The sequence below is a fragment of the Chionomys nivalis genome, chromosome 15, assembly GCF_950005125.1.
Source record: "Chionomys nivalis chromosome 15, mChiNiv1.1, whole genome shotgun sequence".
NCBI classification, from domain to species: Eukaryota; Metazoa; Chordata; class Mammalia; order Rodentia; family Cricetidae; genus Chionomys; species Chionomys nivalis.
In genome coordinates, this window is record NC_080100.1 from 58,763,836 (window position 1) to 58,789,909 (window position 26,074).

Sequence of the window (26,074 nt, forward strand, 5' to 3'; positions counted from 1 at the left end):
GAAACACACACAAAGAGCAAAATCTACCAAAGCAGGTTATATTTATTTGTGCAACACACACACACACACAAACACATACACATCTTGGTTGTCATTCTACTCTATCACTGCTACTGACTCACTAGGAATATATTTTCTTCCTGTTTCCATGATCATAAGTTCTGCAGACTTAGAAGGTTTGGTTCCAGAGTGGGAAACACTACTGCCAGGAGATTCAATGAACACTTTATTGAACTGAAAACTCAAATCTCCTCCTAGTCACTTTAGGCCTCTGCTTCCCTGAAGCCCACAATCTAGGAAAGGAATAACAGTGTTTAGAGGGATGATTGATCCAGATTACCTAGGAGAAATTGGATTGCTTCTCCACAATGGGGGTAAGAATGATTATGTCTGAAGTGCAGAAGGTCCTTTAGGGCACCTCTTGGTGCTCCCATGTCCTATGACTAAAATAGTGGGAAGCTACAACAGCCTAATACAGGCACAATGGCCAAGGGCACGGACTAAGAAAAAAGGTATGCGTCACTGCTCCAGAGAATGAGGTGCTTGCTGAGGGTGAAGGAAATACAGAAGGAGTAGTAGAGGAAATAGCTATAAATACCTTCTAAGGCCATATGTCCATTTGCAAAAACGAGCATACAATTGACATGAGTGCTCTGCCCTATTTTATGAAGAATGTGTTAGTTCAAATATTTGTGGGGTTTTTCCTGTTTATTTATTATACAACCTGACATCAAATAAGAAAATATCAGTAGTTACCATATTTAAGTGAAGATAATAGAGTGTCTCACAAGGAACATTGCCACCTGCTCTATAATTTAATGAAAAAGGGGTGCCACAAATTTGGAAGACAGGAAGGAGGGTTATAAGAAAAGTTTGGAGGGAAGAGGTAAACTAGGGGGTATTATAATTATATCACAATCTCAGAAAATAAAAGAAGTATTTAAAAATAAAAACGCCAGGCCTGCGCAGAGCGGCGCATGGCGGCAAGATGGCGTACAAAGGGAAAAAGAAGAAAGAAAGCATCTTGGACTTGTCTAAGTACATCGACAAGACCATCCGAGTGAAGTTCCAGGGTGGCCGGGAAGCCAGTGGGATCCTGAAAGGGTTTGACCCACTGCTCAACCTGGTGTTGGACGGAACCATGGAGTACAGGCGAGACCCTGATGACCACTACAAGCTGACGGAGGATACACTGCAGCTGGGGCTCGTGGTGTGCCGCGGCACCTCGGTGGTGCTTATCTGCCCACAGGATGGCATGGAGGCCATCCCCAACCCATTCGTGCAGCGGCAGGATGCTTAGCAGGCAGAGGGCAGCCTCACCCTGGGGCCCTCTCTTCCTGTGTGAGCTTCCGTTTGGTGTTTTGGTTTCTGTTTTTCTATTTTGTTTTTTTTTTTTTTAATAAAATTGCCGACTTGAGCAAAAAATAAAAAGTAAAAGCATCACTTATGCTCTTTATAAAAAAGCAGGAAAGCTACCTTGATTGTCTAGGGTGATATTATCTAACTTAAAATTTTAGCAAAATGGTATCAAAGAGTGACCCTTAAGTATTCATGGGTGATAAAGTCCTTTGGCTATTTTAAGGACAGACTAACGCTACATAACTCCACCAAAAGAATTTGTCCTGGTTAGCTTTAACTATCACCTTGCCATGGCATATGTTACCTGAGAAGGGATTATCTGCTGAGAGCGTTCTCAGACCACATTTGCTTGTCTGTGGGAGATTGTCTTAATTGTTATTTGATATAGGAGGGCCTAGCTCGCTGCTGATGGCACCATTCCCTGGGCAAGTAAGTGGTCCTGGGCAGTATTAGAACGCTTGCTGAGAGAACAAAAATCAAGCCAGCTACTAAGCTGCAACATAATGGCCCCTGCTATGTTTCTTTGTGAGCTCCCTGCTTAGATGTAACTCCATGTAAAATAGTAACCAGCCCTTCAGGTTTCTGCTTGAGTTCCTGCCCTGACTTATTTCAACTAAGGACTGTAACCTATATCAGAATAAACCATTTCTTCTCCTAAGTTGCTTGAAATGGTGTCTTATCACAACAACAGAAGGAAAATTAGAACAGTTTTCTCTCAACAAATTAATGAATTTATCACACAGATACATTTTCTTTTACTTTTCTTCAACATACTTAGTAAGAAGAGATTAAGGAAGAAATGTAAAGGGTAAGAAAAATCACATTGAAAAACCAAATACATGCTGTAACATTTTGTCATGGATAAGCAGAAATTTTCATGATTTTTTAATGCTGAAAGTGATCTGCTAAACTTTAAGCCTTTAAAATAAAGCTACATATGAATTTTTGTTAACACAAGTATATGAAGAAGGGATTTCCTAATTCTGGAATTTTTCAGTCATTTTACCAAGGAACTTATCACTTGGAGTAGTTTATAATTTTTATTTAGAACTTCAGAATTTTCTTGTTTCACTGTGACAGTTTTACAAAACTGATTATTATTTTTTTGAAAAATATATTCACAGCAAAAAATGGGATTCAGACTTTAAATTTCATGTAAGCCACATGTTTCTCTTTGTCTTCTACAGCACGGTTTGCAAATGTATAACAGTAGAACTACTCAGAACTTCAAGTGCTCTGTGTCTAGACAGTGGGTGGAAATCTTTTACTCAGAACAGGAAACCACACCAGAAAAAATAAGAGTAAAAATCAAGGTCGGCTCTCTGAGGATTAGATGGGGGTGGTATGGGAGGATGTGTGGAGGGAATGGGAGGAGAGGAGGGAGTGGGAACTTGGATTGGTATTTTTTTAATCTAATAAATAAATTAAAAAAATCAAGGTCAGAAGTCATGCCAAGTGTTCTACCCAGACACTGCTCATGGCCATGTGGCTCTGTGAAGGAGGACACTAAGATCAGATACCAAGTGAGAAGCTAGACAGTTACTCGGGGCATAACTGTTTATATCATTGCATAGCCACCTCCTCACTGGGATTTTTCTATAACTGATAATAAGCAGTTTAAGATCAAGTACTTTCAATTATTTAGACTCCTTATAAGGCATACTTTATATTATTAGACAAAATATGGAATGACCATGTTAAGAATATGTTAGGACAACTATTAGTATGGGTTGCCAAAAAATAGAAACAATTAGTATGTTATATAAGTTCACATTTCTTTATTCTAGAAGGTAAATATCATGATACCTGAATTACAATAATGATGACATTTGATACTGTAGAATAACAAAGTTTAAAAAGAAAGACTGAGGAAATGGCTCAGGGGTTAAGAGTACTTTGCTCTACACATATGAGAAACTGAGTTCAAATTCCCAGCACTTGTGTAAAAATCCATGGCACAGGAGAATTGTCTGTATTCTGTCAATCATGTATTTTAATAAAACGCTGATTGGCCAGTCAGGAAGTATAGGTGGGTCAATCAGACAGGAAGTAGAGATGGGGCAATGAGAACAGGAGAATGCTGGAAAAGAGTAAGCCCATTCCTCCCATTCCTGCCCAGACCACTAAGAAGCAAGATGTAATCTGCTTGGCTGAGAAAGGTACCAAGTCATGTGACTAACATAGATAAGAACAATGGGTTAATATAAGCTACAAGAGTTAACAAGAAGCCTGAGCTAATGGGCCAATCAGTTTTATAACTTGTGGAGATCTCTGTGTGATTTTCTTTGGGGTTTGCCAGCTGTGGGGTACCGGGCGAGACAGAAATCCCCACAGCCGGCCCTCATGTTACAAATCCATGCATAACTGAGTGTGCCTAGAACTCCATTATGCATGAATGGAGACAGACAGACCATTAGAGCAGTGGTTAGCCTGTTTAGACAAAACATTAAGCTTCTAGTTTTATGAGAGACCCGGTCTCAAGGGAATATTGTGGAGAGCAAGGGAGGAAGACACCCTAAATCCTGCTCTAGCCTTCACATGAATATGCACAGGTGCATATACCACACACTCATGTTCATACAAAGCACACACACACACACAATATTACATGTTTCTTTTTTTTTTCTTTTTTTTTTTTTTACTTCAATGACCTTTATTGATTACCACAATTTCTTCTCCTATGAGGTAGAGAAAAAAGCCCACACACAATGCTACACAGTCCTGAGGTGTTCAGAGAAGAAACAAGGAACCTGCACTTGTCTTCACTGAGGATCTTGGTGGTTTTCAGCCATTCATATGACTGCTGCTGGAGGCCGGGGTCTGCTGGGATGCAGGCAGGAAGTGGGTGTGGCACTGAGAACAGCTAAGCTCTAATTCTTGGTCTCCCTTCTGGAAAACAGGGATTCCCACTGGGACATCATAGACAATGGGATCCCCTGAACAGAGATGCCATAATCCTCAGGGTCGTTGCTGGAAGGTTGATGGTTCATGGATGTCAGGGGCATACCATACACATTACCATAGACAGGAACTGGGGAGTGGCCCAGGATCCTGTACAGGGCCTCGGAGTAACGAGAAAACAAGGATAGAGTTACTGTTCTCCCATGACAGAGTGTCCTGTGAAAAGTCTGCAGGGTATCCAGCAGGATGACACAGCTTTCCCAGCTCTTCTTCAGGCCCCTCCTCTCATTGATTCGCTGGCGAATCGCCCAGCTCTTCTCCAAGATCTTCCTGCCTGGGTTTCCCACACTCCGTTCAACTTCTTCCCACTCCTCCAGAAAGATCCAGATTTCAGAGTCAGCCCACTTGTAAGAGGAAGACACTGAGGGCCTTTGTCCTTCCTGATTTCCACTCTGTCCCACACCAGATTCTTCAGTGTTCCTTAAACTTCCGACTCCATCTGGTTCCCTCTGCATCTTCCCTGAAGAGGTTTGCTGGGTCTCTGTGTCCTGGTGCTGGGTCTCTGTGTCCTGGTGCTGCAGAGTCTGTAGAGTGGAGGTAGAGCTGTGTGCACCTCCCTTGGCTTCTGGAGTCTCAATATTACATGTTTCTAATGATCTTCATTCATGATTAAATAATGAAAGACTTTTTCATAGCTGCATAAATCACAGTGAAATAGGAATAGAAGTTTCCACTGAATTTTAAGCTTTTTAAAATAAAAACCTATGCAATAATTTGTGTGGGTGTGTGTGTGGGTGGGTGTGTCCTACGAACAAGTGATGTGTGCCCACATTCAGATGCCAGAGGAGGTTTGCCATCCCCACCAGTAAACTTACTACACTGGGGTCCTAGTAATGTCATTTGTTGTCATTGTTTGTTTGTTTTACATGGGTGCTTGGGATTTGAACTTATGTCCTTATCTCATACTTGTGCAATCTTCCCAGAGTAACTACTTTTAATAACAACATTTGATGGTGTTTCTACTAGTTCATCTTCACAAGTTTGCCTCATTTAAAGAATACCTGTCGATTTGGGCAGAGTTTCTATGATGTTAGGATACATGGTCAATGGCTGAATTCAATTGACTAATACAAAAGACACCGGCAATATTTACATGAATTGTTCTTTTTGTATTTTAACTCAGACTTGGTATCTTAATATTTTGAAACCAAATTTTACTAAAGCTATCTATTATTCCCACAGAAGCATGGTGCCAAAACCATAGTAGAAAAGGAGGTAGGAATTAAGAGAGGGTTTCAGATTTCTTTATACTCATAATTTAAGCTCTGAAACCAAATCAGGGGAATACTGCAAGAAATATTCATATCAAACTACAAAGATTTTATCTGAAAGGAAAAGGAGAAAATGGAGAAATAATATGGATCATAGTAGAAGGGGCAATTAATCAGACAAATATGCTTTTTTATCAAAAAGCATCCAAAGGTGAGAAGCAATGAACAGTCCTGCCCAGTTGTGATACTTATGAACCACAACAACCACCAGAATGCCATAATAACCCCAAGGCTGCATTGGTGCCACACATACCTTGGCAATAACCAACAGATTTCTAATTGAACTTAGATCTACTCAACAAGAGGGAATTCATGCCTGGTACTGGAAATGTAGCCAACTACCCATGGCTAGTGACATCAAGTATCTTGGAGGAGAACTGTGAATCACCCCTTTAATAAACCAGCATAATCCCTAATTAAATTCTAGATATCTATCCTTATACCCACAGATAAGTATAATCATTGCTCTACATCAAGGAAATTTCTCTTTGCAATGGACAGAGACCACTAGAGAAAACTATAATCAATCAAAATGCAGAGTTATGGAGCCCAGTCCTGATAGATACAAATACAAAACAATTCCTCCACACTCCTAAGGTTCAGGGAACACGTCAAAGAGGGACGAAAGACTGTAAGAGCCAGAAGATCAAGGAGTTTTATGTGAGACTCTCTTCTAATATCTGAAGCAACTCGCATAAAGTCTCACCAACATGACTGCCTAAACATGAGCTAAACAAATATACAGCAATCGACATGTTAAAGTGAGTGGGAAAACCCAAGGAGACTCAACTCTACACAAAGAGCTATAGGCAACTAAGTCTGAGAGTGAGAGAAATAACCTTCCCCAGGGAAGAGTATACCATTTGGTTATCTAATACCAAATGGTCAGCATTAAAATGTACATACAAGCAACATTATACAGCCTGTGTATGTTGTATTAAGGAATATATGTGTATTTGTATTCATATTTGTATAGGACAACAATTAATGGAAAAAGTCATAAATTTAAAAGAGAACAAGGGGTATGTAGAAGTTTTTCGAGAGAGAAAAGTAAAGAGGAAAATGATGTAAGTATATTATCATCTCAAAAAAAAGTAATTGCCGGGTGGTGATGGTGCATGACTTTAACTCCAGCACTCGAGAGGCAGAGGTAGGCAGATCTCTGTGAGTTCGAAGCCAGCCTGGTCTACAAGAGCTAGTTCCAGGACAGGCTCCAAAGTTACAGAAAAACCCTATCTCAAATAAAAAAAAAAGAAAGAAAAGAAAAGAAAAAGAAGAAGAAGAAGAAGAAGAAGAAGAAGAAGAAGAAGAAGAAGAAGAAGAAGTAATAAAAACTGAGGTTGGATTCTGTTGCTTACTAAATACTGCCTTTAAAATAAATTCTGGAGTGTTCTCCAATGAATCAGAATGTAAGTGCAATAATTTTATTTGGGGGTAAAAGAATTATTGCTTTTATTTAAATTACTTTCTCATGAAAACTTTAAATTCATATAACATTGAAGAATAATTACATAGAGAAATTTTAATGAGTTCAGGCAAAGCCAAAGATTTATTAATAATTATATTATTTGTAAGATACAAAATAACACATATTTTAATAAAAGAATATCCAACTATACAGTGGTAAAATGACATGACATAGGTGTTTGTTTTTATAAACCCTAGAAAACTGAAGGGTAAAGTAAAATAATGACAAAACAATTGAGCTCATCTGATGGTTTTTGAAAACATGCCTTTATTTTCTCTTTAACTTGTATATAAATTTTTTGTGCTAAAGAGTTATGGTTTTTTCAACTAATATATAAACCAGAGGATTTTCGTGTCCTGACATTCAGTTTGCAGTTCATCACTTACACTGAAGAAGGTTCTTTATCTCTGGTGTGGAGAAAAATAATAAACTCATGAAATGCGGCTGGAGTCCAATTGTAGTAAACACTTTACATTACCAGTTCAACCAATTAAACTGTTGTTTTAAAATATTTTTACAGTGCTTTATAAGCAATTGCACAGAGTCTATCATATGTTTTTTCATTTTGGAAAAGTGTTTAAATTTTATCTTTTAATAGCTAAGATATTACATTGCATAGGTATGAAAGGCATAGAATAGAAAGAGTTCTGATCAGAAGACATTAGGTTTTCATCACAGGATTCTGAAGTGTTTTCAATTCCTAAACTGCAAAATGTATCCAAACTCAAGTAAAATTGTGAAAGCATTTTAAAAACCTAATTATGATCATTTAAGACAGCACTCAATTGCGTCTTCCTAAACTAGCACATTGGTTTTTAACTCACCACAAAAATATTTTGCATAAAATTCACATTAGGTATTTTCTGTAAAAATCTTATAAACTATACAAATAAAAGAATGATTCTGTTCAGCCAATAATCAGTATTCCAGAGCTATTGCCCAATCTCCAGAGTGGTTTTACTCCTACAATAGTATTCTCCAACACTTTAGCAACTCCTCCATCCTGTAGTTGGCAGCAATAGAAAATTTCCTCTCTGGAGGTGACCTATGTCCTGCCCAGTGGATTAGATGATTGCATGGTCACAGTCCATTGGCTTTGATCCTGGGATGCAAATGTTCCCCTCTGCACTGCACAATCCCTCTTTGTCTTGGAGTCTGATCCTTTGTCAGCAGCAAACACCCTCACTGTGGGCTTGTCACAATGATTTAGTAAAGGCATATTTTACAGAAATAAGAAGCCCAGTGGTGTAGCTGATCAAAAGCCATCAAGCAAGCTGATGGATTGTTGTTTATGCAAGGTTGGCCTTGGTCTTTTGGAGAAAGAAGCCTCTCCATATACATGATTAAAGCCAATGCTTTGTCATAAAATTATATTATCTATAGAAAGAAAAATGTAATTTTGAATAAATTAATAAATGAATGACCCATGTCTTTGTAGAGCCTCTCATATAACATCCTATGTGTTACTTTCCTTGGCCGTTCATTGAATCATTTTTTTTTCTCTTCATTCCCTCTGATGAGTATTTGGCTGTGTAGCAGGGATAAAACAGAGAACAAGGGAAATGGTGCCTTTGCCTTCACAGATTTTAATTACAGAGGTGAATTCTGACAGGTAATCAAGCATCAAGTGATAGGAAGACAGTTATAGTTACTATGGTAACTGTGGCTTTAATTTAGTTTAATAATTTAATATTCTCCTAACCATTTGTTCCCTGGGATCATGTATAGTGGAAGAGTAGAAGGAAGTATGGTATTTTTTTCAGGTGATCAAGGACAACCCTTTTGCCCCCTCTATAGAATGGAAAGTTAAGGAGCCCCAGGAACTCAGTCTTGTGATTAGACACAGGGGAAATGACCTAGTTATGCTCTTATTCAAGTTAGTGCACCAGCATAGGAACATGAAAAAGCAAGGAGACAGGAATGCTAGTCTGACTAACCCTTCACTGGCACAGACCAGAGACTGGTAAGTAGCATACTGATGTGAATAAGAATCAGTTAATTAATGTTAATTCTAAAGTCCTTATCATGGAAAGGTTCCCACGCAATGTCACATTCTCATCCCAGTGTCCTCCACTCTCCTTTGTAGTCTATCACTGCTCATCTTCCCAGCAGTGAAAGAGCCTAAGGAGTCAGAATAGCACAGCACACAGCGTCATTGAAACTTAGCAGCCATTTCTTCTGCCTGTGTTCTCACTGGCTACCTTATCTCATGCTGTAATGTACTGACTCTCTAAAGGAGAAGGGGGAATCCGTTGTGTTTAATGGTTTTCACAATTCAGTGATCTTCCCTGACTGTAGTAAAAGCCCCTCTCTTATCTGTCCCAAGCAGCAAGGTGATATTCTCTGCTAATCAGAAGGCCTGACAGTGCAGTCATAATTTTCAGGCAAAGAGCAGACTGGAAGGAGGAGACAGGTAATGAGAAAGCTGTGAAACAAATAATTGATCCTAGACATTTAAAAGTTGTTTTTGCCAAGTTAAAATGTCATCTCATGGAAAGTGAAAATTCTGTCACACATATAAAGCAAGATGTAGTGTCTGTAATATTTCATTGGTGAGAAATTGACTTATTATTAGAAAAGTCTGGGGGCTATCTGATTATCTCTTGTTACCTAAGTTATCTTCAAGTGATTACCTAAACTCTTTGGTATCTAGAACTGGCCTTATATATAAAATAAGGGTTGTAATGATTGAAAGCATACTGAAAAACAAATGAAAAGAGAGAGAAAGAGATATGGAAAGACTTTAGAAACACTTAAAATCAAATTTCTAACTAGAGGACATTGATGGGTAATAGGTAAAAGCTATGGTACATAAGTTGGAGATGCAGTGTATGCTTGTCAAGGTTGGTTTACCTTTCAGTTATGACAGTTTTCAGTCAATTTGGTCTTACATACCCAAAGAAAGCATATTGATTGGGAGAAAAAGAATCCCAATTATGTCACTTTTGTTATGGGGGAAGTACAATTCCTAGTCCTTTAGACAAACCCCCTCTGTATCCTGCAGCTGTGGGCATGTGGAGGATTGACAAGCATTCACATGCAGGCAGCATAGAAGCCCCCTGTAGTTTTGTCTTTTACTGGTAGTCTCCTGGCTCTCCCATATTGAGGTCAACACTTTAGAGATCCACACACTGTCTGTTCCACAAGCAAAGCAGAAGTCTTTGGAGGATAGAACACGGCTGCTCTGTTTGTCTCCTGGATGGAAGAAGACAAGCAGTAGTGTGCAGGGAACATGAAGGTCATTTTCACTTGATCTTAATGAAGAGAGCCTATGCTTCATCCGTAGAGAGCAAAACTTTGTCAGTTCTGTTTTGTTTGACAGCCTTGAGGCCAAGAACAACACATTCCCAGACTCCTGCCTTGTTAGAGATGCAAGGGCTGGCTTAAAGGAGGACTGGAGCTCTCAGTTCTATTTGAGTTGGCCAGGTACTGAAGTCCAGCCATCGCTGCAAGGCAATGTTTCCAGCAGATTTTAGAGCAGATTCCGCCAAACTGCAAAGCAGCATCTGCTGCCCCAGGCCCAGCTATGTGCCAAGTGCTGTTAAAAGAGATTTTTGCCTGGGCCAGATGCAGTTCTTAGGATAAACGCATCTGTGCGCGTTTTCTCATGTAGCCAGGCCTAAAAGGTGAATGGAGCTTCATGCCAACGCTAAGCTGGAACCATGCCATTTGTTAGCTTGATAAATTTTGGAACAGAATATGATTAAATCACGATCCCAAAATTTTACACAGTTGTTTTTTTTTTTTGTTCTCCCCCCCCCACCAATGATTCCTAGAATTAGTCATCTCATAAATTACTATGTGCTTCAGTCATTTCCCCCCCAAATCTTCGCCCTGGTTTAGAATTAAAACAAATTATTTCTTAGAAGAGGGATCCAGAGACAAACAAACAAGCAAACAAAACCTAAAAGCAAAACAAAACCAAAAACCTACAAGACTTGGTGTTCTGTAAAATATGGGGTGGCTTCTTGTAAGTAATGAAGTCTCTTGAAAACAGGAAGGGAAACGGTAGTGAAATCGGGCAAAGGAGAATGCTGTGTAATAGGCCTCTGTGGTGTGGGTGGCGGAGAGCGACAGGTAGTTTTACTTTTAATGTTAAACCACTAACGATTCCTTGTCATTTGGAGTTTCATGTTTGTGGTTTCCATGTATTCACTTTTTTACTTTTATTTCCTGAAAACTTGTTATGTACCTACTATGTGCCCAGAATTGTAAAAAAAAAAAAAAAAAAAAAAAAAAAAAAGCGATGAAAGAGACACTGTTCGTAAGGAGTTCATGATTCTATTTGTATCAGAAAATATCTCAATTTAAAATGTATTTTCAAAAACATAGAATATTTATATATCAGCGTTCTAGGGTAACACAGACAGTTACATTGCTAAAATTATTTGCTGTGCATTTTCTTCTACAATTAAAACAAGATATAGTTCCAAAGAACATGGGAAAACAGCTTTCAGTTGTGCAAACTTCACCCCCACCAATGAAAGCAGGATATATAGACTGTAGATGGGAAAAGAAACAATACTAGAAGATCACTTCAGTCTGAGTTATCCTTTATACAAAAATTATATATTTCTTTTATTAAGATTCACTTATTTATTGTGTATACAGTGTTCTGCCTGCACGCATGCCTGCCTGCCATAAGAGTGGCTGCTGCTGTCATTGAACTCAGGACCCCTGGAAGAGCAGCCAGTGCTCTTAACCTCTTAGCCATCTCTTCAGCCTCAGAAATTAGATATTTCAAATTCTTCTACTCATAGAAGAACCCATCTAAAACATTTCAGAATTGAGCATACAAGATTGCGGAAGATGTGCGGAAGTCATCATTTTAATGATGACTAGGTTGACAATCACACAGAGATGGCATCTGTCAATGAACCAAAGGGATTGTTGAAGAGTGCAGAGAGTCATTTGGGACTAGAACACTCTCCAGGACCCACCCCATATTTTTCCATGTCCTCCTCTTGTCTGTCAACTGTGTAGTTGCCTGGGTATGGGCAGAACAAGGTTTGACCTTGTTGGCCTCCTTCTGTTTTCTAAAGATTGCTGCCATGAGAATATAATGTTGTGTACTCAGTTCCTAAACAACAGGGGGTAAATGGACAGAAGAAAGGAAGTGAGGGTCTTGACTGTGTATTTAGTCATACACTAAATCCTGTGCTGGATCCTGTAGTTCGTCTTTCTGTCTGAGTCGAATTCCAATAGTGGTACCATGAGAGAATGTTCTCCTGCTATTTATCCACAGGAGTATGTACTTGGTCTGAACCCTGCAGTAGAGATTAGAGAAGAATAGACTATTTATAGATACTAGTTATAGTTACTGGTTTTCTTTTCAACTAAGTTTTTATGGAAAGCAAACATAAACAACATTTATTTGCAAACAAGCTGCATAGAAAATTCCATGTCCTACAGGATATTTTCTGTTTGGTTTTGATCATCTCTACCTTGATGTTTCAGTATCTCTGGCTAAAATTATACATATTTTATCTAATTAACTTAATCCTTTGGGGAAATGCATAAATGTGTGATATAGGACCAGATGTGGTATATATTCTCTGGCTAGCCAAAATGTTTCCAATTACCTTTACCTCTTCTGAAATAAAACTACAAATCAGCTAGTATACATCATGTAAGGGGTAAGTGGATAAAGCATCCATTGTAATAAACCTACATCCCAACCACAGGCCTAAATGTTTGGATGGGCTTCAGAGAACCTCCTGCAGCCTTTGACCAAAGCCTGGCAGCTCCACACAGGAGTTCAGTAACAGAGACAAAGACTGCCAAACATACAGTGTGCCAATGACAGCCAAAGTGAGCTGGCAGAAGGGGCAGCCAGAATCCCGTAAAGTAACAGTGCCAGGATAATAGAGGCCAGGGTGGCAGGAGGCAAGAGACAGCTACCAGGGAACTGGGGTTGTTTCTAATCACTTGCTATAGTGTTTCCTAGGCTTCCCCTTTGTTACTGCATGTGGGTTGTTACAAAACGATATCCATCATTTCTTCTGATAGGGCTTAGAGAGCCAAAGAATGTATGCAGCAACTTATTTCCAAGCAGGGTAGGGGCAGGTATTGATATGAGAGAAAGACAGTATCAGAATAGCCTGGAAAACTCATATCTCCAAACGAAACACGCCATTGCATCCCCGTGTTGTCTCCTAATGGTCTTAGTCCACTGACTTGCAACAGAGAGTAACAAAATGGATCAATTAAACAATCTAATAAAGCTTACCTGAATGAGGATCGCCCACATAGGCTCACATATTTGAATGCTGAAACTTTGGTTGGTGGAGCTCTTTTGAGAAACTAAAAGGAGTGACCTTGTGGTCTTTGACGTTTCAAAAGCCAGACAACTCTCACTCTCTCCCACTTGCCAGTGGATCAGATACAAGGTCTCAGCTACTGTTCTGGTGCTCTGTCTACTGTCATTCTCCCCACTATGAAGAGTTTGGATTCACCCATTGAAACTGCAAACAAAGCCTGAAATAAATGTTTTGTTTTATAAGTTGACTTGGTTATGGTATCTCTTCACAGCAACAGAAAAGGAAAAAAGAAGTTGATACCAGGAATGGGGTATTGCTTTGAAAGGCCTATGTTGCTTTGGGGGAATTTGGGACTTTGAATTGGGAAGGTAGTTAAATTTTGTAGGCAGGGCTTGATGGGCCATCCTAGTAGGAGTGTTGAAGACAATAGCGTGGAGAGCAATGTGAACTATGGGGACCCAAATCAAGCGGTTTCAGAGGGCAATAATATTAGTAAGTGGGATATGGATAATTGTTGTAATATTTTGGCAAAGAATATGGCTGATGTTTGCTCTTGTCCTAAGAATTTTCCTGAGGCTAAATTGAAGAGTTTTGGTCTAATATTGTTAGAGGATATTTAAAGAAAACCTAATATTTACCCTGTCATGGACTTACTATGCAAATACAATAAAAAAAGAGATAAGGAGGGCAAAAAGAAATTCAAAATGTACCGTTTGAGAAAAAAAAAGAATACTAGGAAATTTAACGTTGGATTTGCTTGTGCTGAAAGGAATCAGAAAAATATAGAATAAAGAGAATGTTGCCCTCAGGGAGAGAACTTTTCCAGCTAATACTGCAACCTGTGAAAGAAAAATACCCAAGAAATTCCCTCCACCTAAAAAAACAGAAAGTTCCTGATAGAGCATCCCCATTGTCTCAGTGTGTGGGTGCACCCCTCGCGGTCCTGAGTTTCTTGCTCGTGCTCTCTCTCCTTCTGCTCCTGATTTGGACCTTGAGATTTCAGTCAGGTGCTCCAATGTGGGTCTCTGTCTCTGTCTCCTTTCATTGCCTGATGAAGTTTAATATTCAGGAGGATGCCTATATGTTTTTCTTTGGGTTCACCTTCTTATTTAGCTTCTCTAGGATCACAAATTATAGGCTCAATGTCCTTTATTTATGGCTAGAAACCAAATATGAGTGAGTACATCCCATGTTCCTCTTTTTGGGTCTGGCTTACCTCACTCAGGATAGTGTTTTCTATTTCCATCCATTTGCATGCAAAATTCAAGAAGTCATTGTTTTTTACTGCTGAGTAGTACTCTAATATGTATATATTCCATATTTTCTTCATCCATTCTTCCATTGAAGGCATCTAGGTTGTATCCAGGTTCTGGCTATTACAAACAATGCTGCTATGAACATAGATGAGCATATACTTTTGTTGTATGATAAAGCATCTCTTGGGTATATTCCCAAGAGTGGTATTGCTATTGGGAACTCACCAAGGCCAGCTGTCCCGGGTCTGAAAAAGCATGGGATAAAACTGGACTCGCTGAACATAGCAGACAATGAGGACTACTGAAAACTCAAGAACAATGGCAATGGGTTTTTGATCCTACTGCACATACTGACTTTGTGGGAGCCTAGGCAGTTTGGATGCTCACCTTACTAGACCTGGATGGAGGTGGGTGGTCCTTGGACTTCCCACAGGGCAGGGAACCCTGATTGCTCTTTGGGCTGAGGAGGGAGGGGGACGTGATTGGGGGAGGGGGAGGGAAATGGGAGGCGGTGGTGGGGAGGAGGCAGAAATCTTTAATAAATAAATAAATAAAAAGTGGCAGTGAAAAAAACAAACAAAAAAAAAACAGAAAATTTAGACAAATGTAATTTAAGTAAGGGACCAGTTTCCAGTCCAAAAAAAAGCAGAACTTGGCATAATCAACTGGCCACATGATTTTGGATTTAGAGTCATGAAGGATACAAGAGAAAAGGGGTTGTATCCTCTTCCTCCACAATTAAGGAAAGCTGATTGGGTAAGCCATGTGCCAGAAGAGTCCTGCATGGAGGCCCAAAGAGGCAATTGTGTGTGTGTGTGTGTGTGTGTGTGTGAGAGAGAGAGAGAGAGAGAGAGAGAGAGAGAGAGAGAGAGAGAGAGAGAGAGCACTAATAATGTCACTCTGGATCTAGATTTACTTAGCTGGCAAGCCTCTGGCACATCTGTGAGGGATTATCTACATTAAGTTAACTGAGGTAACAAGATCCCCCATAAGTGTGAGCAGAGGTATTCTACAGGCTTCAATTCTGAACTGAATAAAGAAGATAAAGGCAGCTGAACACTAGATTCATTTCAACGTTTCCTGCCTGTTGCCATGATCTAAATTCTGCCTCAGTTCCTGCTGACATGAGTTCCTCACCATGTCGGAATGTATCCTTGAACTGTAAGCCAAAAATGATCTCTTCTTTCCTCAATCAGCTTTTATTAGGTATTCTCTCTCTCTCTCTCTCTCTCTCTCTCTCTCTCTCGCTCTCTCGCTCTCTCGCTCTCTCGCTCTCTCTCGCACGCATGCGCACATACACATGCACACACACACACAAACACAAACACACACACACACGTTCCTATTATAGAGCTTTGCAGCTACATAAGAGTAAAAAGACACACAAAGAAGTCAGTAGGCAGGAGCATTGCTTCGATGACAGAATATAGCAGCTTTGGGACTGTCACAAAAGAGTCATCTAGCTTAAATTTATTAGCATGGAAATAACATTGTAAGAAAGAGGCTGTTGGAGGAACTCTGGACTGAATAAGGAAGCATTACCCAAACAATAACAGGCAAACATATCTTTGCTAACGGCACAGCTTGTACAGTAATGACAGAACAGATCACACGAGTTCCGGGAGGCTGGGGCTTAGTGTGTTGTGACCAGAGAGGAACAAGGTAGCCAGAAGGTCAACGTAAAACCTGAAAGGAATCTTCCAACCCAGGGCAGAGAGTTAAAGTTTATTCTAAAGAAATAAAAATAAGGATTTAGGGTAGGAGAAAAATAAAATCACATTCTGCGACTCACAAAAAAATCATAGAAAGAAAGAAGGCTGCCTATTAAAAAAAGTTAGTTATCTAGATACCAGATTGTGGGGGTGTTCTGAGGGGGAAATAAGATCTTGAGGAAAAAAGTTCTAGGGTTGTTGGCCTGAATTAATATGCTTAGTGAGATGAGAGGATACAGTTGTGACTACTACTCACACTAAAGTGTTGTGAACAGTAATATATTCCCTGGAACACAAACCACAGAAGGAATAGGTGTGTGTGTGTGTGTGCGCGCGCGCGCTTGTGTGTGTGTGTGTGTGTGTGTGTGTGTGTGTAGTATGAATTTGATGGAAGCAGGCAATGAACCTTGGTTTTGACTATATTACTATGGATAGCTCTAATGAATTTAAGTAATTACTTATATTATACTATACTATACTATACTATACTATACTATACTATACTATACTATACTATACTATATTATTAGTGGATAAGCCTGTGACTAAGGTGAGACACAACAGCTAGGGGAATAGACCGGAAGCTGTTTCATGAACTTTTGTTTTTAGTAGCAAAGGTCTTTATTATAAAGGAAATGAAAGAACTACCTCCTACTCTCCCCTTGAAATCTGTGGGTCACAGGGTGATCCCAGGCCATTTGGAACAGGGTTCCTTATGTGAGCACAGAGTTGGAGCTCATAACATTCAAAACTACAAATTGGAAACATTTCTTTTATTGCTTTTATTTCCAAGCTTCCAGCCAGAGGAAAGTATACTGGGTCCTTCAGATCTTGGAGCCAGTTCATGTCCCTTGGCTCCTTTCCATTTTCTCATCACAGCTTCTCATAGACCTCATCAGAGGCCCAAGTTCTTCTAGGTTTATATTTATTGGGGCGAAAGGACACCAACCTAGCCTGCAAGGCACCCTAATCGTAGGCTGGAAAACTGACACTAACCAGTCACATGAGCTTCTCGAGGGAGAATGAGATGTGAAGAAACCAGTCATTGGGGGAAGAAAAACGAAAGCTCCATTATTTTTAATTATGATTACCACATCTGCTCAGTTCTTAGCTGACAAGGCTCCTGTTCCTAGGTTGTTTGGATCCTTAATACTTCCAGGTACCTGTGAGATCCTCCACCTGACAGACAGGATCAGTTTACTCTTTGTGCAAATGAAAAATCCTGCCTCTCCCAAAACTCACATTCCTCAGGAGCAGGCAAATAGATTTTTGTATAGATCTGACTGCCTTGAGCAGCTTGGACCGAGTTCAGTATTGGTGGTCTCTATATCACGATTATCAGTATCGTATTTTGACAAAATTCCATAGTTTCTCTAACACCTTGATTGATCCATTCCTTTGTCTTTCCACTCCTATTGCCCTAAATTTGGATCTTGCTCATCTTGCTCATCTCTATAGTAGTCTCCGAGCTGATTTCTATGTTTCCACTCCATTTACTTTTATTTTTTACCAATTCTGAATAATTTTCTAAAATGCCTCTCTATGTTACCTCCCTTTGCAGATAGAAAGTGTGTGCCATAGAACTTGGCTTCCCGAGGAATTGATTCAAATTGTTCAGCTGGCATTTTAGGCTCTCCCATATTTGAAGATGTATTAATTTTCCATTGAACAACCACCATCTCCTCCCAGTGATTTCTCTGCAGCCTGCGTATATTTTTTCCTTTTTTACTTACTCCTGCTGTTCTCCCTCAATACCAGTGCAAATATTGTCTTTTCTTAAAAACCCAAATTGCATCATTCTACCACCTTAAAATAAGCATTCATAATTACCTACTAACTATGTTTATACTTTCCTATAACCATTGAATTACAAATGCAAAAGCTAGACGAGAAAGTAAAGTCATTTGGTATACTATCTTCTTTAATAAACATATAATTTGAGCCCTCTCAAATCAAACTGACTTCATAGTCCACTCTGTGTAGTCTTACACTTTATGTATGTTTTGCTACACTTTTCATATTTGCACTGCAGTAGGAGTAAACAGTCCTCTAGCCTGCCAATGACCCCTTTCATAATCTTTTCATCAGAATCCAAACTGAGCCCAATGGCCCTTTTATAACTAACATAGTTTTATTGCTTCAAGAAACCTGTTGCTAAGTGTGATGGTTTGAGTAGGCGTGGTCCCCACAGACTCATGTGTTTGAATGTTTGGCTTATAGGGAGTGGCACTATTAGGAGATGTGGTCTTTTTGAAGTAGGTGTGGCTTTGTTAGAGGAAGTGTGTAACTGTGCAGGTGGGCTTTGAGGATTTATATATTCAAGCTACACCAAGGTGGGAGGTAGTTCACTTCCTGTTGTCTGCTAATTAAGATGTAGAACTCTCAGCTACCTCTCCAGCAGCATGTCTACCTTCACACTGCCTTTCTTTCTGCCATGATGATAATGGGCTTAACTTCTGAAACTGTAGGCCAGTCCCAATTAAATGTTTTCCTTTCTAAGAGTTGTCATGGTCATGGTGTCTCTTAATAGCAATAGAAGCCGTAAGCAAGATAATATGTTCTCTGAAGATTTACAAGTTCATTTTCTATTGTATTTATATTTTCCAAATTTTAATTTTTAATGTCTTGTTGTCTTCGAAGTGAGCATAACCAGTCAAAATAAATAGAAGATTCACTTAACTAGTAGAAATTGAATCTGAGTGTAAGGGAAATGCACAGGATGGCACCACGTCTCTGCTTCTGGGAATGAATCCTAAGTCTGTAGACTCTCTAAATATGACATACAGCCTCTGGGAAGTTTCCCAGCATGGCAGCACCTCCTTCTCCTGGGAAGGCTCATACACAGCAGAAACTGCTTTGGGAGGTCCTTGTTACCAAGTGGGTTTCAAAAAGAGTAAGATGTTCTAGGCATCACTGGGGAAATTGATATCAAAAAGTAAATAAGTGAAGCAAAAGAAGTTACCAGAGCTCACTTCCAGTGCCCACTGATTTTTCAAGTCTAAATCTCTCATTAAATCAGAATCCTATTTTTTTATTAATTAATTTATTTAATTATTAAAGATTTCTGCCTCTTCCCCGCCACCACCTCCCATTCCCTCCCCCTCCCCCAATCAAGTCTTCCTTCCTCCTCAGCCCAAAGAGCAAGCAGGTTTCTCTGCCCTGTGGGAGGTCCAAGGACCACCCACCTCCATCCAGGTCTATTAAGGTGAGCATCCAAACTACCTGGGCTCCCACAAAGCCATTACGTGCAATAGGATCAAGAACCCATTGCCTTGTCCCACCCAGCTTGCATCCAGAACCCTTCTTCCTTCTGCCCCCTTTCCTCTTTGGGCACATAACACCATCCAGCTCAGTCTGTGTGGCGCTGGGGGCAAATCCTCAGGGCAAGTAGGCAGACGAGACTTCCTTTGTCTCTCCAGCCTGCCTGCATCAAACAAGGTAAGGCCTTTGTTTACAAACTACCCAACCTGCACGGAGATCTGATCTAGGTACCAGGAGAGACAGCAGCGGGGTGAGTTTGTGACCTGACTGGTGGCAGCGGAAGCAGCCCTGGACAGGGAACTCTGAAGTTCCTCATCCTCCACCCTATACTCCCTTGCCTCCCTGCAGGGGCTCTACACCCTGCATACTGCCTCTCTCTTCTTGTCCCACCCAGCTTGCATCCAGAACCCTTCTTCCTTCTGCCCCCTTTCCTCTTTGGGCACATAACACCATCCAGCTCAGTCTGTGTGGCGCTGGGGGCAAATCCTCAGGGCAAGTAGGCAGGCGAGACTTCTTTTGGTTCACTGGCCTGCCTGCACCAAACAAGGTAAGGCCTTTGTTTACGAACTACCCAACCTGCACGGAGATCTGATCTTGGCACCAGGAGAGCCATCAGTGGTAGAGCTAATCTGGGTACCAGGATTGCCGTCTTTGGGCACGGAGATCTGATATTGGTACCAGGAGAGACATCACTGGAGCACCAGGAGAGCTATCATTGCAGGGTGCCATCACTGGGAAAGTACATCAGTAGGCAAGGAGACCTGATCCGGTAAAAGAAGATCCATAGGGGAGCATTCGGAGAAAGAGATGGGCAGGCGCCAATGCAAGAATTCACCCAACAATCTGAAAAACTATATGAAACCACCAGAACCCAGCGACCTCACAACAGGAGGACATGAACACCTTAATCATGAAGAAGTAGATAAAATTGACTTTATGAAAGTGATTGACGCCCTTAAACAGCATGTAAAAAATGCCCTTATAGAAATGGATGAGAAGTATAACAGAAAGTTTGAAGAATTGAGTAAATCAGTGAATGATACCCTAGGAAACCAAGGAAAAACAATCAAACAAATAATGGAAACAGTTCAAGACTTAAAAACTGAAATGGAGGCAAAGAAGAAAACACAAACAGAAGGCCAGCTGGACAGGGAAAATCTAGGTAAACGAATAGAGACTACAGAAACAAGCATAACCAACAGAATACAAGAGATAGAAGAAAGAATCTCAGATTCTGAAGATACCATAGAGAAAATAAACACGCTGATCAAAGAAAACAGCAAGGCCAACAAATTCTCATCACAAAACATTCAGGAAATATGGGACACAATAAAAAGACCAAACCTAAGAATAATAGGAATAGAAGAAGGAGAAGAAGCGCAGCTCAACGGTCCAGAAAATATATTTAATAAAATTATAGAAGAAAACTTTCCCAACCTAAAGAAAGATATACCTATGAAGGTTCAAGAAGCATACAGAACACCAAATAGGATGGATCAAAAAAAAACATCCTCTCGCCATATAATAATCAAAACACAAAGCATACAGAATAAAGAAAGAATACTAAGAGCAGCAAAGGAAAAAGGCCAAGTTACTTATAAAGGTAAACCTATCAGACTTACACCTGACTTCTCTATGGAAACCATGAAAGCCAGAAGGTCCTGGATAGATGTACTGCAGAAACTAAGAGACCATGGATGCAAGCCCAGACTACTATACCCAGCCAAGCTTTCGTTCACTATAAATGGAGAAAACAAAATTTTCCAGGATAAAAACAAATTTAAACAATACGTAGCCACAAATCCAGCCTTAGAGAAAGTAATAGAAGGAAGAAGGAAAATCACTAATCAAGGAGTCCAACAATGACCACAGTAACTCAGACATCTAGAAACCCTTTACCAGCACATCTCAAAGAAGGGAAACACACAAAATCTACTACTAAAAAAAAAATGACCGGAGTTAACAACCACTGGTCATTAATATCACTTAATGTCAATGGACTCAACTCACCTATAAAAAGGCACAGACTAAGAGATTGGATACGAAAACAGGATCCAACATTCTGCTGTTTACAAGAAACACACCTCAACCACAAAGACAGGCACCTACTCAGAGTAAAGGGCTGGGATAAGGCTTATCAAGTAAATGGACCTAGGAAACAAGCAGGTGTGGCCATACTAATTTCTAACAAAGTTGACTTCAAACTTAAATCAATCAGAAGAGATGGAGAGGGACACTTTCTACTCATAACAGGAACAATTCATCAGGATGAAATCTCAATCCTGAATATCTATGCCCCTAATATAAAAGCACCCACGTACGTAAAAGAAACATTGTTAAAACTCAAGGCAGCCATCAAACCGCACACATTAATAGTAGGAGATTTTAATACTCCTCTCTCACCAATGGACAGGTCAATCAGACAGAAACCTAACAGAGAAATAAGAGAATTAATGGAGGTAATGAATCAAATGGACTTAACAGACATCTATAGAATATTCCACCCAAATAGGAAAGAATATACCTTCTTCTCTGCAGCTCATGGAACCTTCTCAAAAATCGACCACATACTTGGTAACAAAGCAAACATTCACAGTTACAAAAAAATATTAATAACCACCTGTATCTTATCAGATCACCATGGATTAAAGCTAGAATTCAGCAACAATGCTACCCCCAGAAAGCCTACAAACTCATGGAAACTGAATAGTCAACTACTGAACCATACCTGGATTAAGGAAGAAATAAAGAAAGAAATTAAAGTCTTCCTTGAAGACAATGAAAATAAAGAAACAACATACTCAAACCTATGGGACACTATGAAAGCAGTCCTGAGAGGAAAGTTCATAGCACTAACTGCCCACTTAAAGAAAACAGAGAAAGCACACATTGGAGACTTAACAGCCCACCTGAAAGCTCTAGAAAAAAAAGAATCAGACTCACCTAGAAGGGGTAGAAGACTGGAAATAATCAAACTGAGGGCTGAAATCAACAAAATAGAGACACAGAAAACAATTGAAAGAATCAATAAATCAAAAAGCTGGTTCCTGGAGAAAATCAACAAGATTGATAAACCCCTATCCAAACTAATCAAACGGCAGAGAGAGAATTTGCAAATTAATAAGATCAGAAATGAAAAGGGAGACATAACCACAGACACAGAGGAAATTCAGAGAATCATTAGATCTTACTACAAAAGCCTGTATGCCACAAAACTGGAAAATGTAAAAGAAATGGAGACTTTTTTAGATAAATACCATATACCAAAGTTAAACCAGGACCAGGTGAACAACCTAAATAGACCTGTTAGTCGTGAAGAATTAGAAGCAGTTATCAAAAACATCCCTTCCAAAAAAAGTCCAGGACCAGATGGTTTCAATGCGGAATTCTACCAGAACTTCCAAGAAGACCTAATACCTATACTCCTTAAGGTATTTCACAATATAGAAACAGAAGAGTCATTGCCAAATTCCTTTTATGAAGCTACAGTAACTCTGATACCAAAACCACACAAAGACCCAACCAAGAAAGAAAATTACAGGCCAATCTCACTCATGAACATCGATGCAAAAATCCTCAACAAAATTCTGGCAAACCGAATCCAAGAACACATTAGAAAAATTATCCATTATGATCAAGTAGGCTTCATACCAGAGATGCAGGGCTGGTTTAACATACGCAAGTCTATCAATGTAATCCATCATATAAATAAACTGAAAGAAAAAAACCATATGATCGTTTCATTAGACGCTGAAAAAGCATTTGACAAAATTCAACATCCCTTTATGATAAAAGTCTTGGAGAGATTAGGGATACAAGGGTCATACCTAAATTTAATTAAAGCTATATACAACAAGCCGACAGCTAATATCAAATTAAATGGAGAGAAACTTAAAGCCATCCCACTAAAATCAGGAACACGCCAAGGCTGTCCACTCTCTCCATACCTCTTCAATATAGTTCTCGAAGTTTTAGCAATAGCAATAAGACAACATAAGGGGATAAAGGGGATTCAAATTGGAAAGGAAGAAGTTAAACTTGCATTATTTGCAGATGATATGATAGTGTACATGAGCGACCCCAAAAACTCCACCAAAGAACTCCTACAGCTGATAAACGCCTTTAGTAATGTGGCAGGATACAAGATCAACTCCAAAAAATCAGTCGCCCTCTTATACACAAAGGATATGGAAGCAGAGAGGGAAATAAGAGAATCATCACCTTTCACGATAGCCACAAAAAGCATAAACTATCTTGGGGTAACTCTAACCAAGGAAGTGAAAGATCTATTTGACAAGAACTTTAAGGCATTGAAGAAAGAAATTGAAGAGGATACCAGAAAATGGAAGGATCTCCCTTGCTCTTGGATTGGGAGGATCAACATAGTAAAAATGGCAATTCTACCAAGGGCAATCTATAGATTCAATGCAATCCCCATTAAAATCCCATCAAAATTCTTCACAGATCTTGAAAGGACAATAATCAACTTTATATGGAGAAACAAAAAACCCAGGATAGCCAAAACAATCTTATATAATAAAGGAACTTCTGGAGGCATTACCATCCCTGACTTCAAACTCTATTACAGAGCTACAGTAATGAAAACAGCGTGGTACTGGCATAAAAACAGAGCAGTCGACCAATGGAATCGTGTAGAAGACCCAGATTTTAACCCACAAACCTATGAACAACTAATTTTCGATAAAGGAGCTAAAAGTATACAATGGAAGAAAGAAAGCATCTTCAACAAATGGTGCTGGCACAATTGGATGTCAACCTGTAGAAGAATGAAAATAGACCCATATCTATCACCATGCACAAAACTCAAGTCCAAATGGATCAAAGACCTCAATATCAATCTGAACACACTGAACCTGATAGAAGAGAAAATGGGAAGTACCCTACAACATATGGGCACAGGAGATCGCTTCCTATGTATAACCCCAGCAGCACAGACATTAAGGGCAACATTGAATAAATGGGACCTCCTGAAACTGAGAAGCTTCTGTAAAGCAAAGGACACTGTCATTAAGACAAAAAGGCAGCCTACTGACTGGGAGAAGATCTTCACCAACCCCGCTACAGACAAAGGTCTGATCTCCAAAATATATAAAGAACTCAAGAAACTAGACTTTAAAAGGATAATTAACCCAATTAAAAAATGGGGCACTGAACTGAACAGAGAATTCTCATCAGAAGAAGTTAAAATGGCCAAAAGATACTTAAGGTCATGCTCAACCTCCTTAGCGATCAGAGAAATGCAAATCAAAACAACTTTGAGATATCATTTTACACCTGTCAGAATGGCTAAAATCAAAAACACCAAGGATAGCCTTTGCTGGAGAGGTTGTGGAGAAAGGGGTACCCTCATCCATTGCTGGTGGGACTGCAAACTTGTGCAACCACTTTGGAAATCAGTGTGGCGGTTTCTCAGAAAAATTGGGATCAACCTACCCCTGGACCCAGCAATAGCACTCTTGGGAATATACCCAAGAGATGCCCTAGCATATGACAAAAGCATTTGTCCAACTATGTTCATAGCAGCATTATTTGTAATAGCCAGAACCTGGAAGCAACCTAGATGCCCTTCAATAGAAGAATGGATGAAGAAAGTGTGGAATATATATACATTAGAGTACTACTCTGCGGTAAAAAACAATGACTTCTCGAATTTTGCATGCAAATGGATGGAAATAGAAAATACGATCCTGAGTGAGGTAACCCAGACCCAAAAAGAAGATCATGGGATGTACTCACTCATAATTGGTTTCTAGCCATGGATAGGGGCCACTGAGTCTATAATTTGTGATCCTAAAGAAGCTAAACAAGAGGGTAAACCCAAGGAAAAACATATAGATATCCTCCCAGCTATGGGAAATAGACAAGATTGATGGGCAAAAAATGGGAATCTTGGGGGGTGGGGTGGGATGGGGATGAGGGGAGATGGGGAGAGAAAAGTGTGAAGGAGAGGATGAGGGGAACTGGGGGAATCGGGGTGATTGGGGGTAAAGGAAGGTTGGATGGGGGAGCAGGGAAACTCATACCTTAGTTAAGGGACCCACCTAAGGGTTGGCAAGAGACTTGAACCTGGAATGGCTACCAGAAGCCCAGGGCAATGTCCCCAGTTAGCTCATTGGGGCACCTGAGGATAGGGAACCTGAAATGAACCTATCCTATAATCATACTGATGAATATCTTGCATATCGCCATAGAACCTTCATCTAGCGATGGATGGAGATAGAGACAGAGACCCACACTGGAGCACCGGACTGAGCTCCCAAGGTTATAATGAGGAGCAGAAGGAGAGAGAACATGAACAAGGAAGTCAGGACCATGAGGGGTGCACCCAACCACTGAGACAGGGGGGCCGATCTATTGGGAGCTCACCAAGGCCAGCTGGACTGCTACTGAAAAAAACATGGGATAAAACCGGACTCTCTTAATGTGGTGGACAATGAGAGCTGACGAGAGGCCAAGGAGAATGGCACAGGAACTTTCATCTGGCGATGGATCGAGAGAGAGACAG

At 39.9% G+C, this 26,074-nt stretch overlaps 1 protein-coding gene across 1 annotated transcript; it reads left to right on the forward strand.

The window, feature by feature from the left end:
• Positions 1 to 988: 988 nt before the first annotated feature.
• On the forward strand, positions 989 to 1,300 carry LOC130887568 (U6 snRNA-associated Sm-like protein LSm7). Its single transcript, XM_057790070.1, has one exon. The coding sequence runs from the start codon at positions 989 to 991 to the stop codon at positions 1,298 to 1,300; it is 312 nt and encodes a 103-aa protein (XP_057646053.1).
• The last annotated feature ends 24,774 nt before the right edge of the window (positions 1,301 to 26,074 follow it).

Coding starts and splice junctions, on each gene's coding strand:
- LOC130887568 (XM_057790070.1), top strand. CDS start 989: ATGGCGTACAAAGGGAAAAAGAAGAAAGAAAGCATCTTGGACTTGTCT.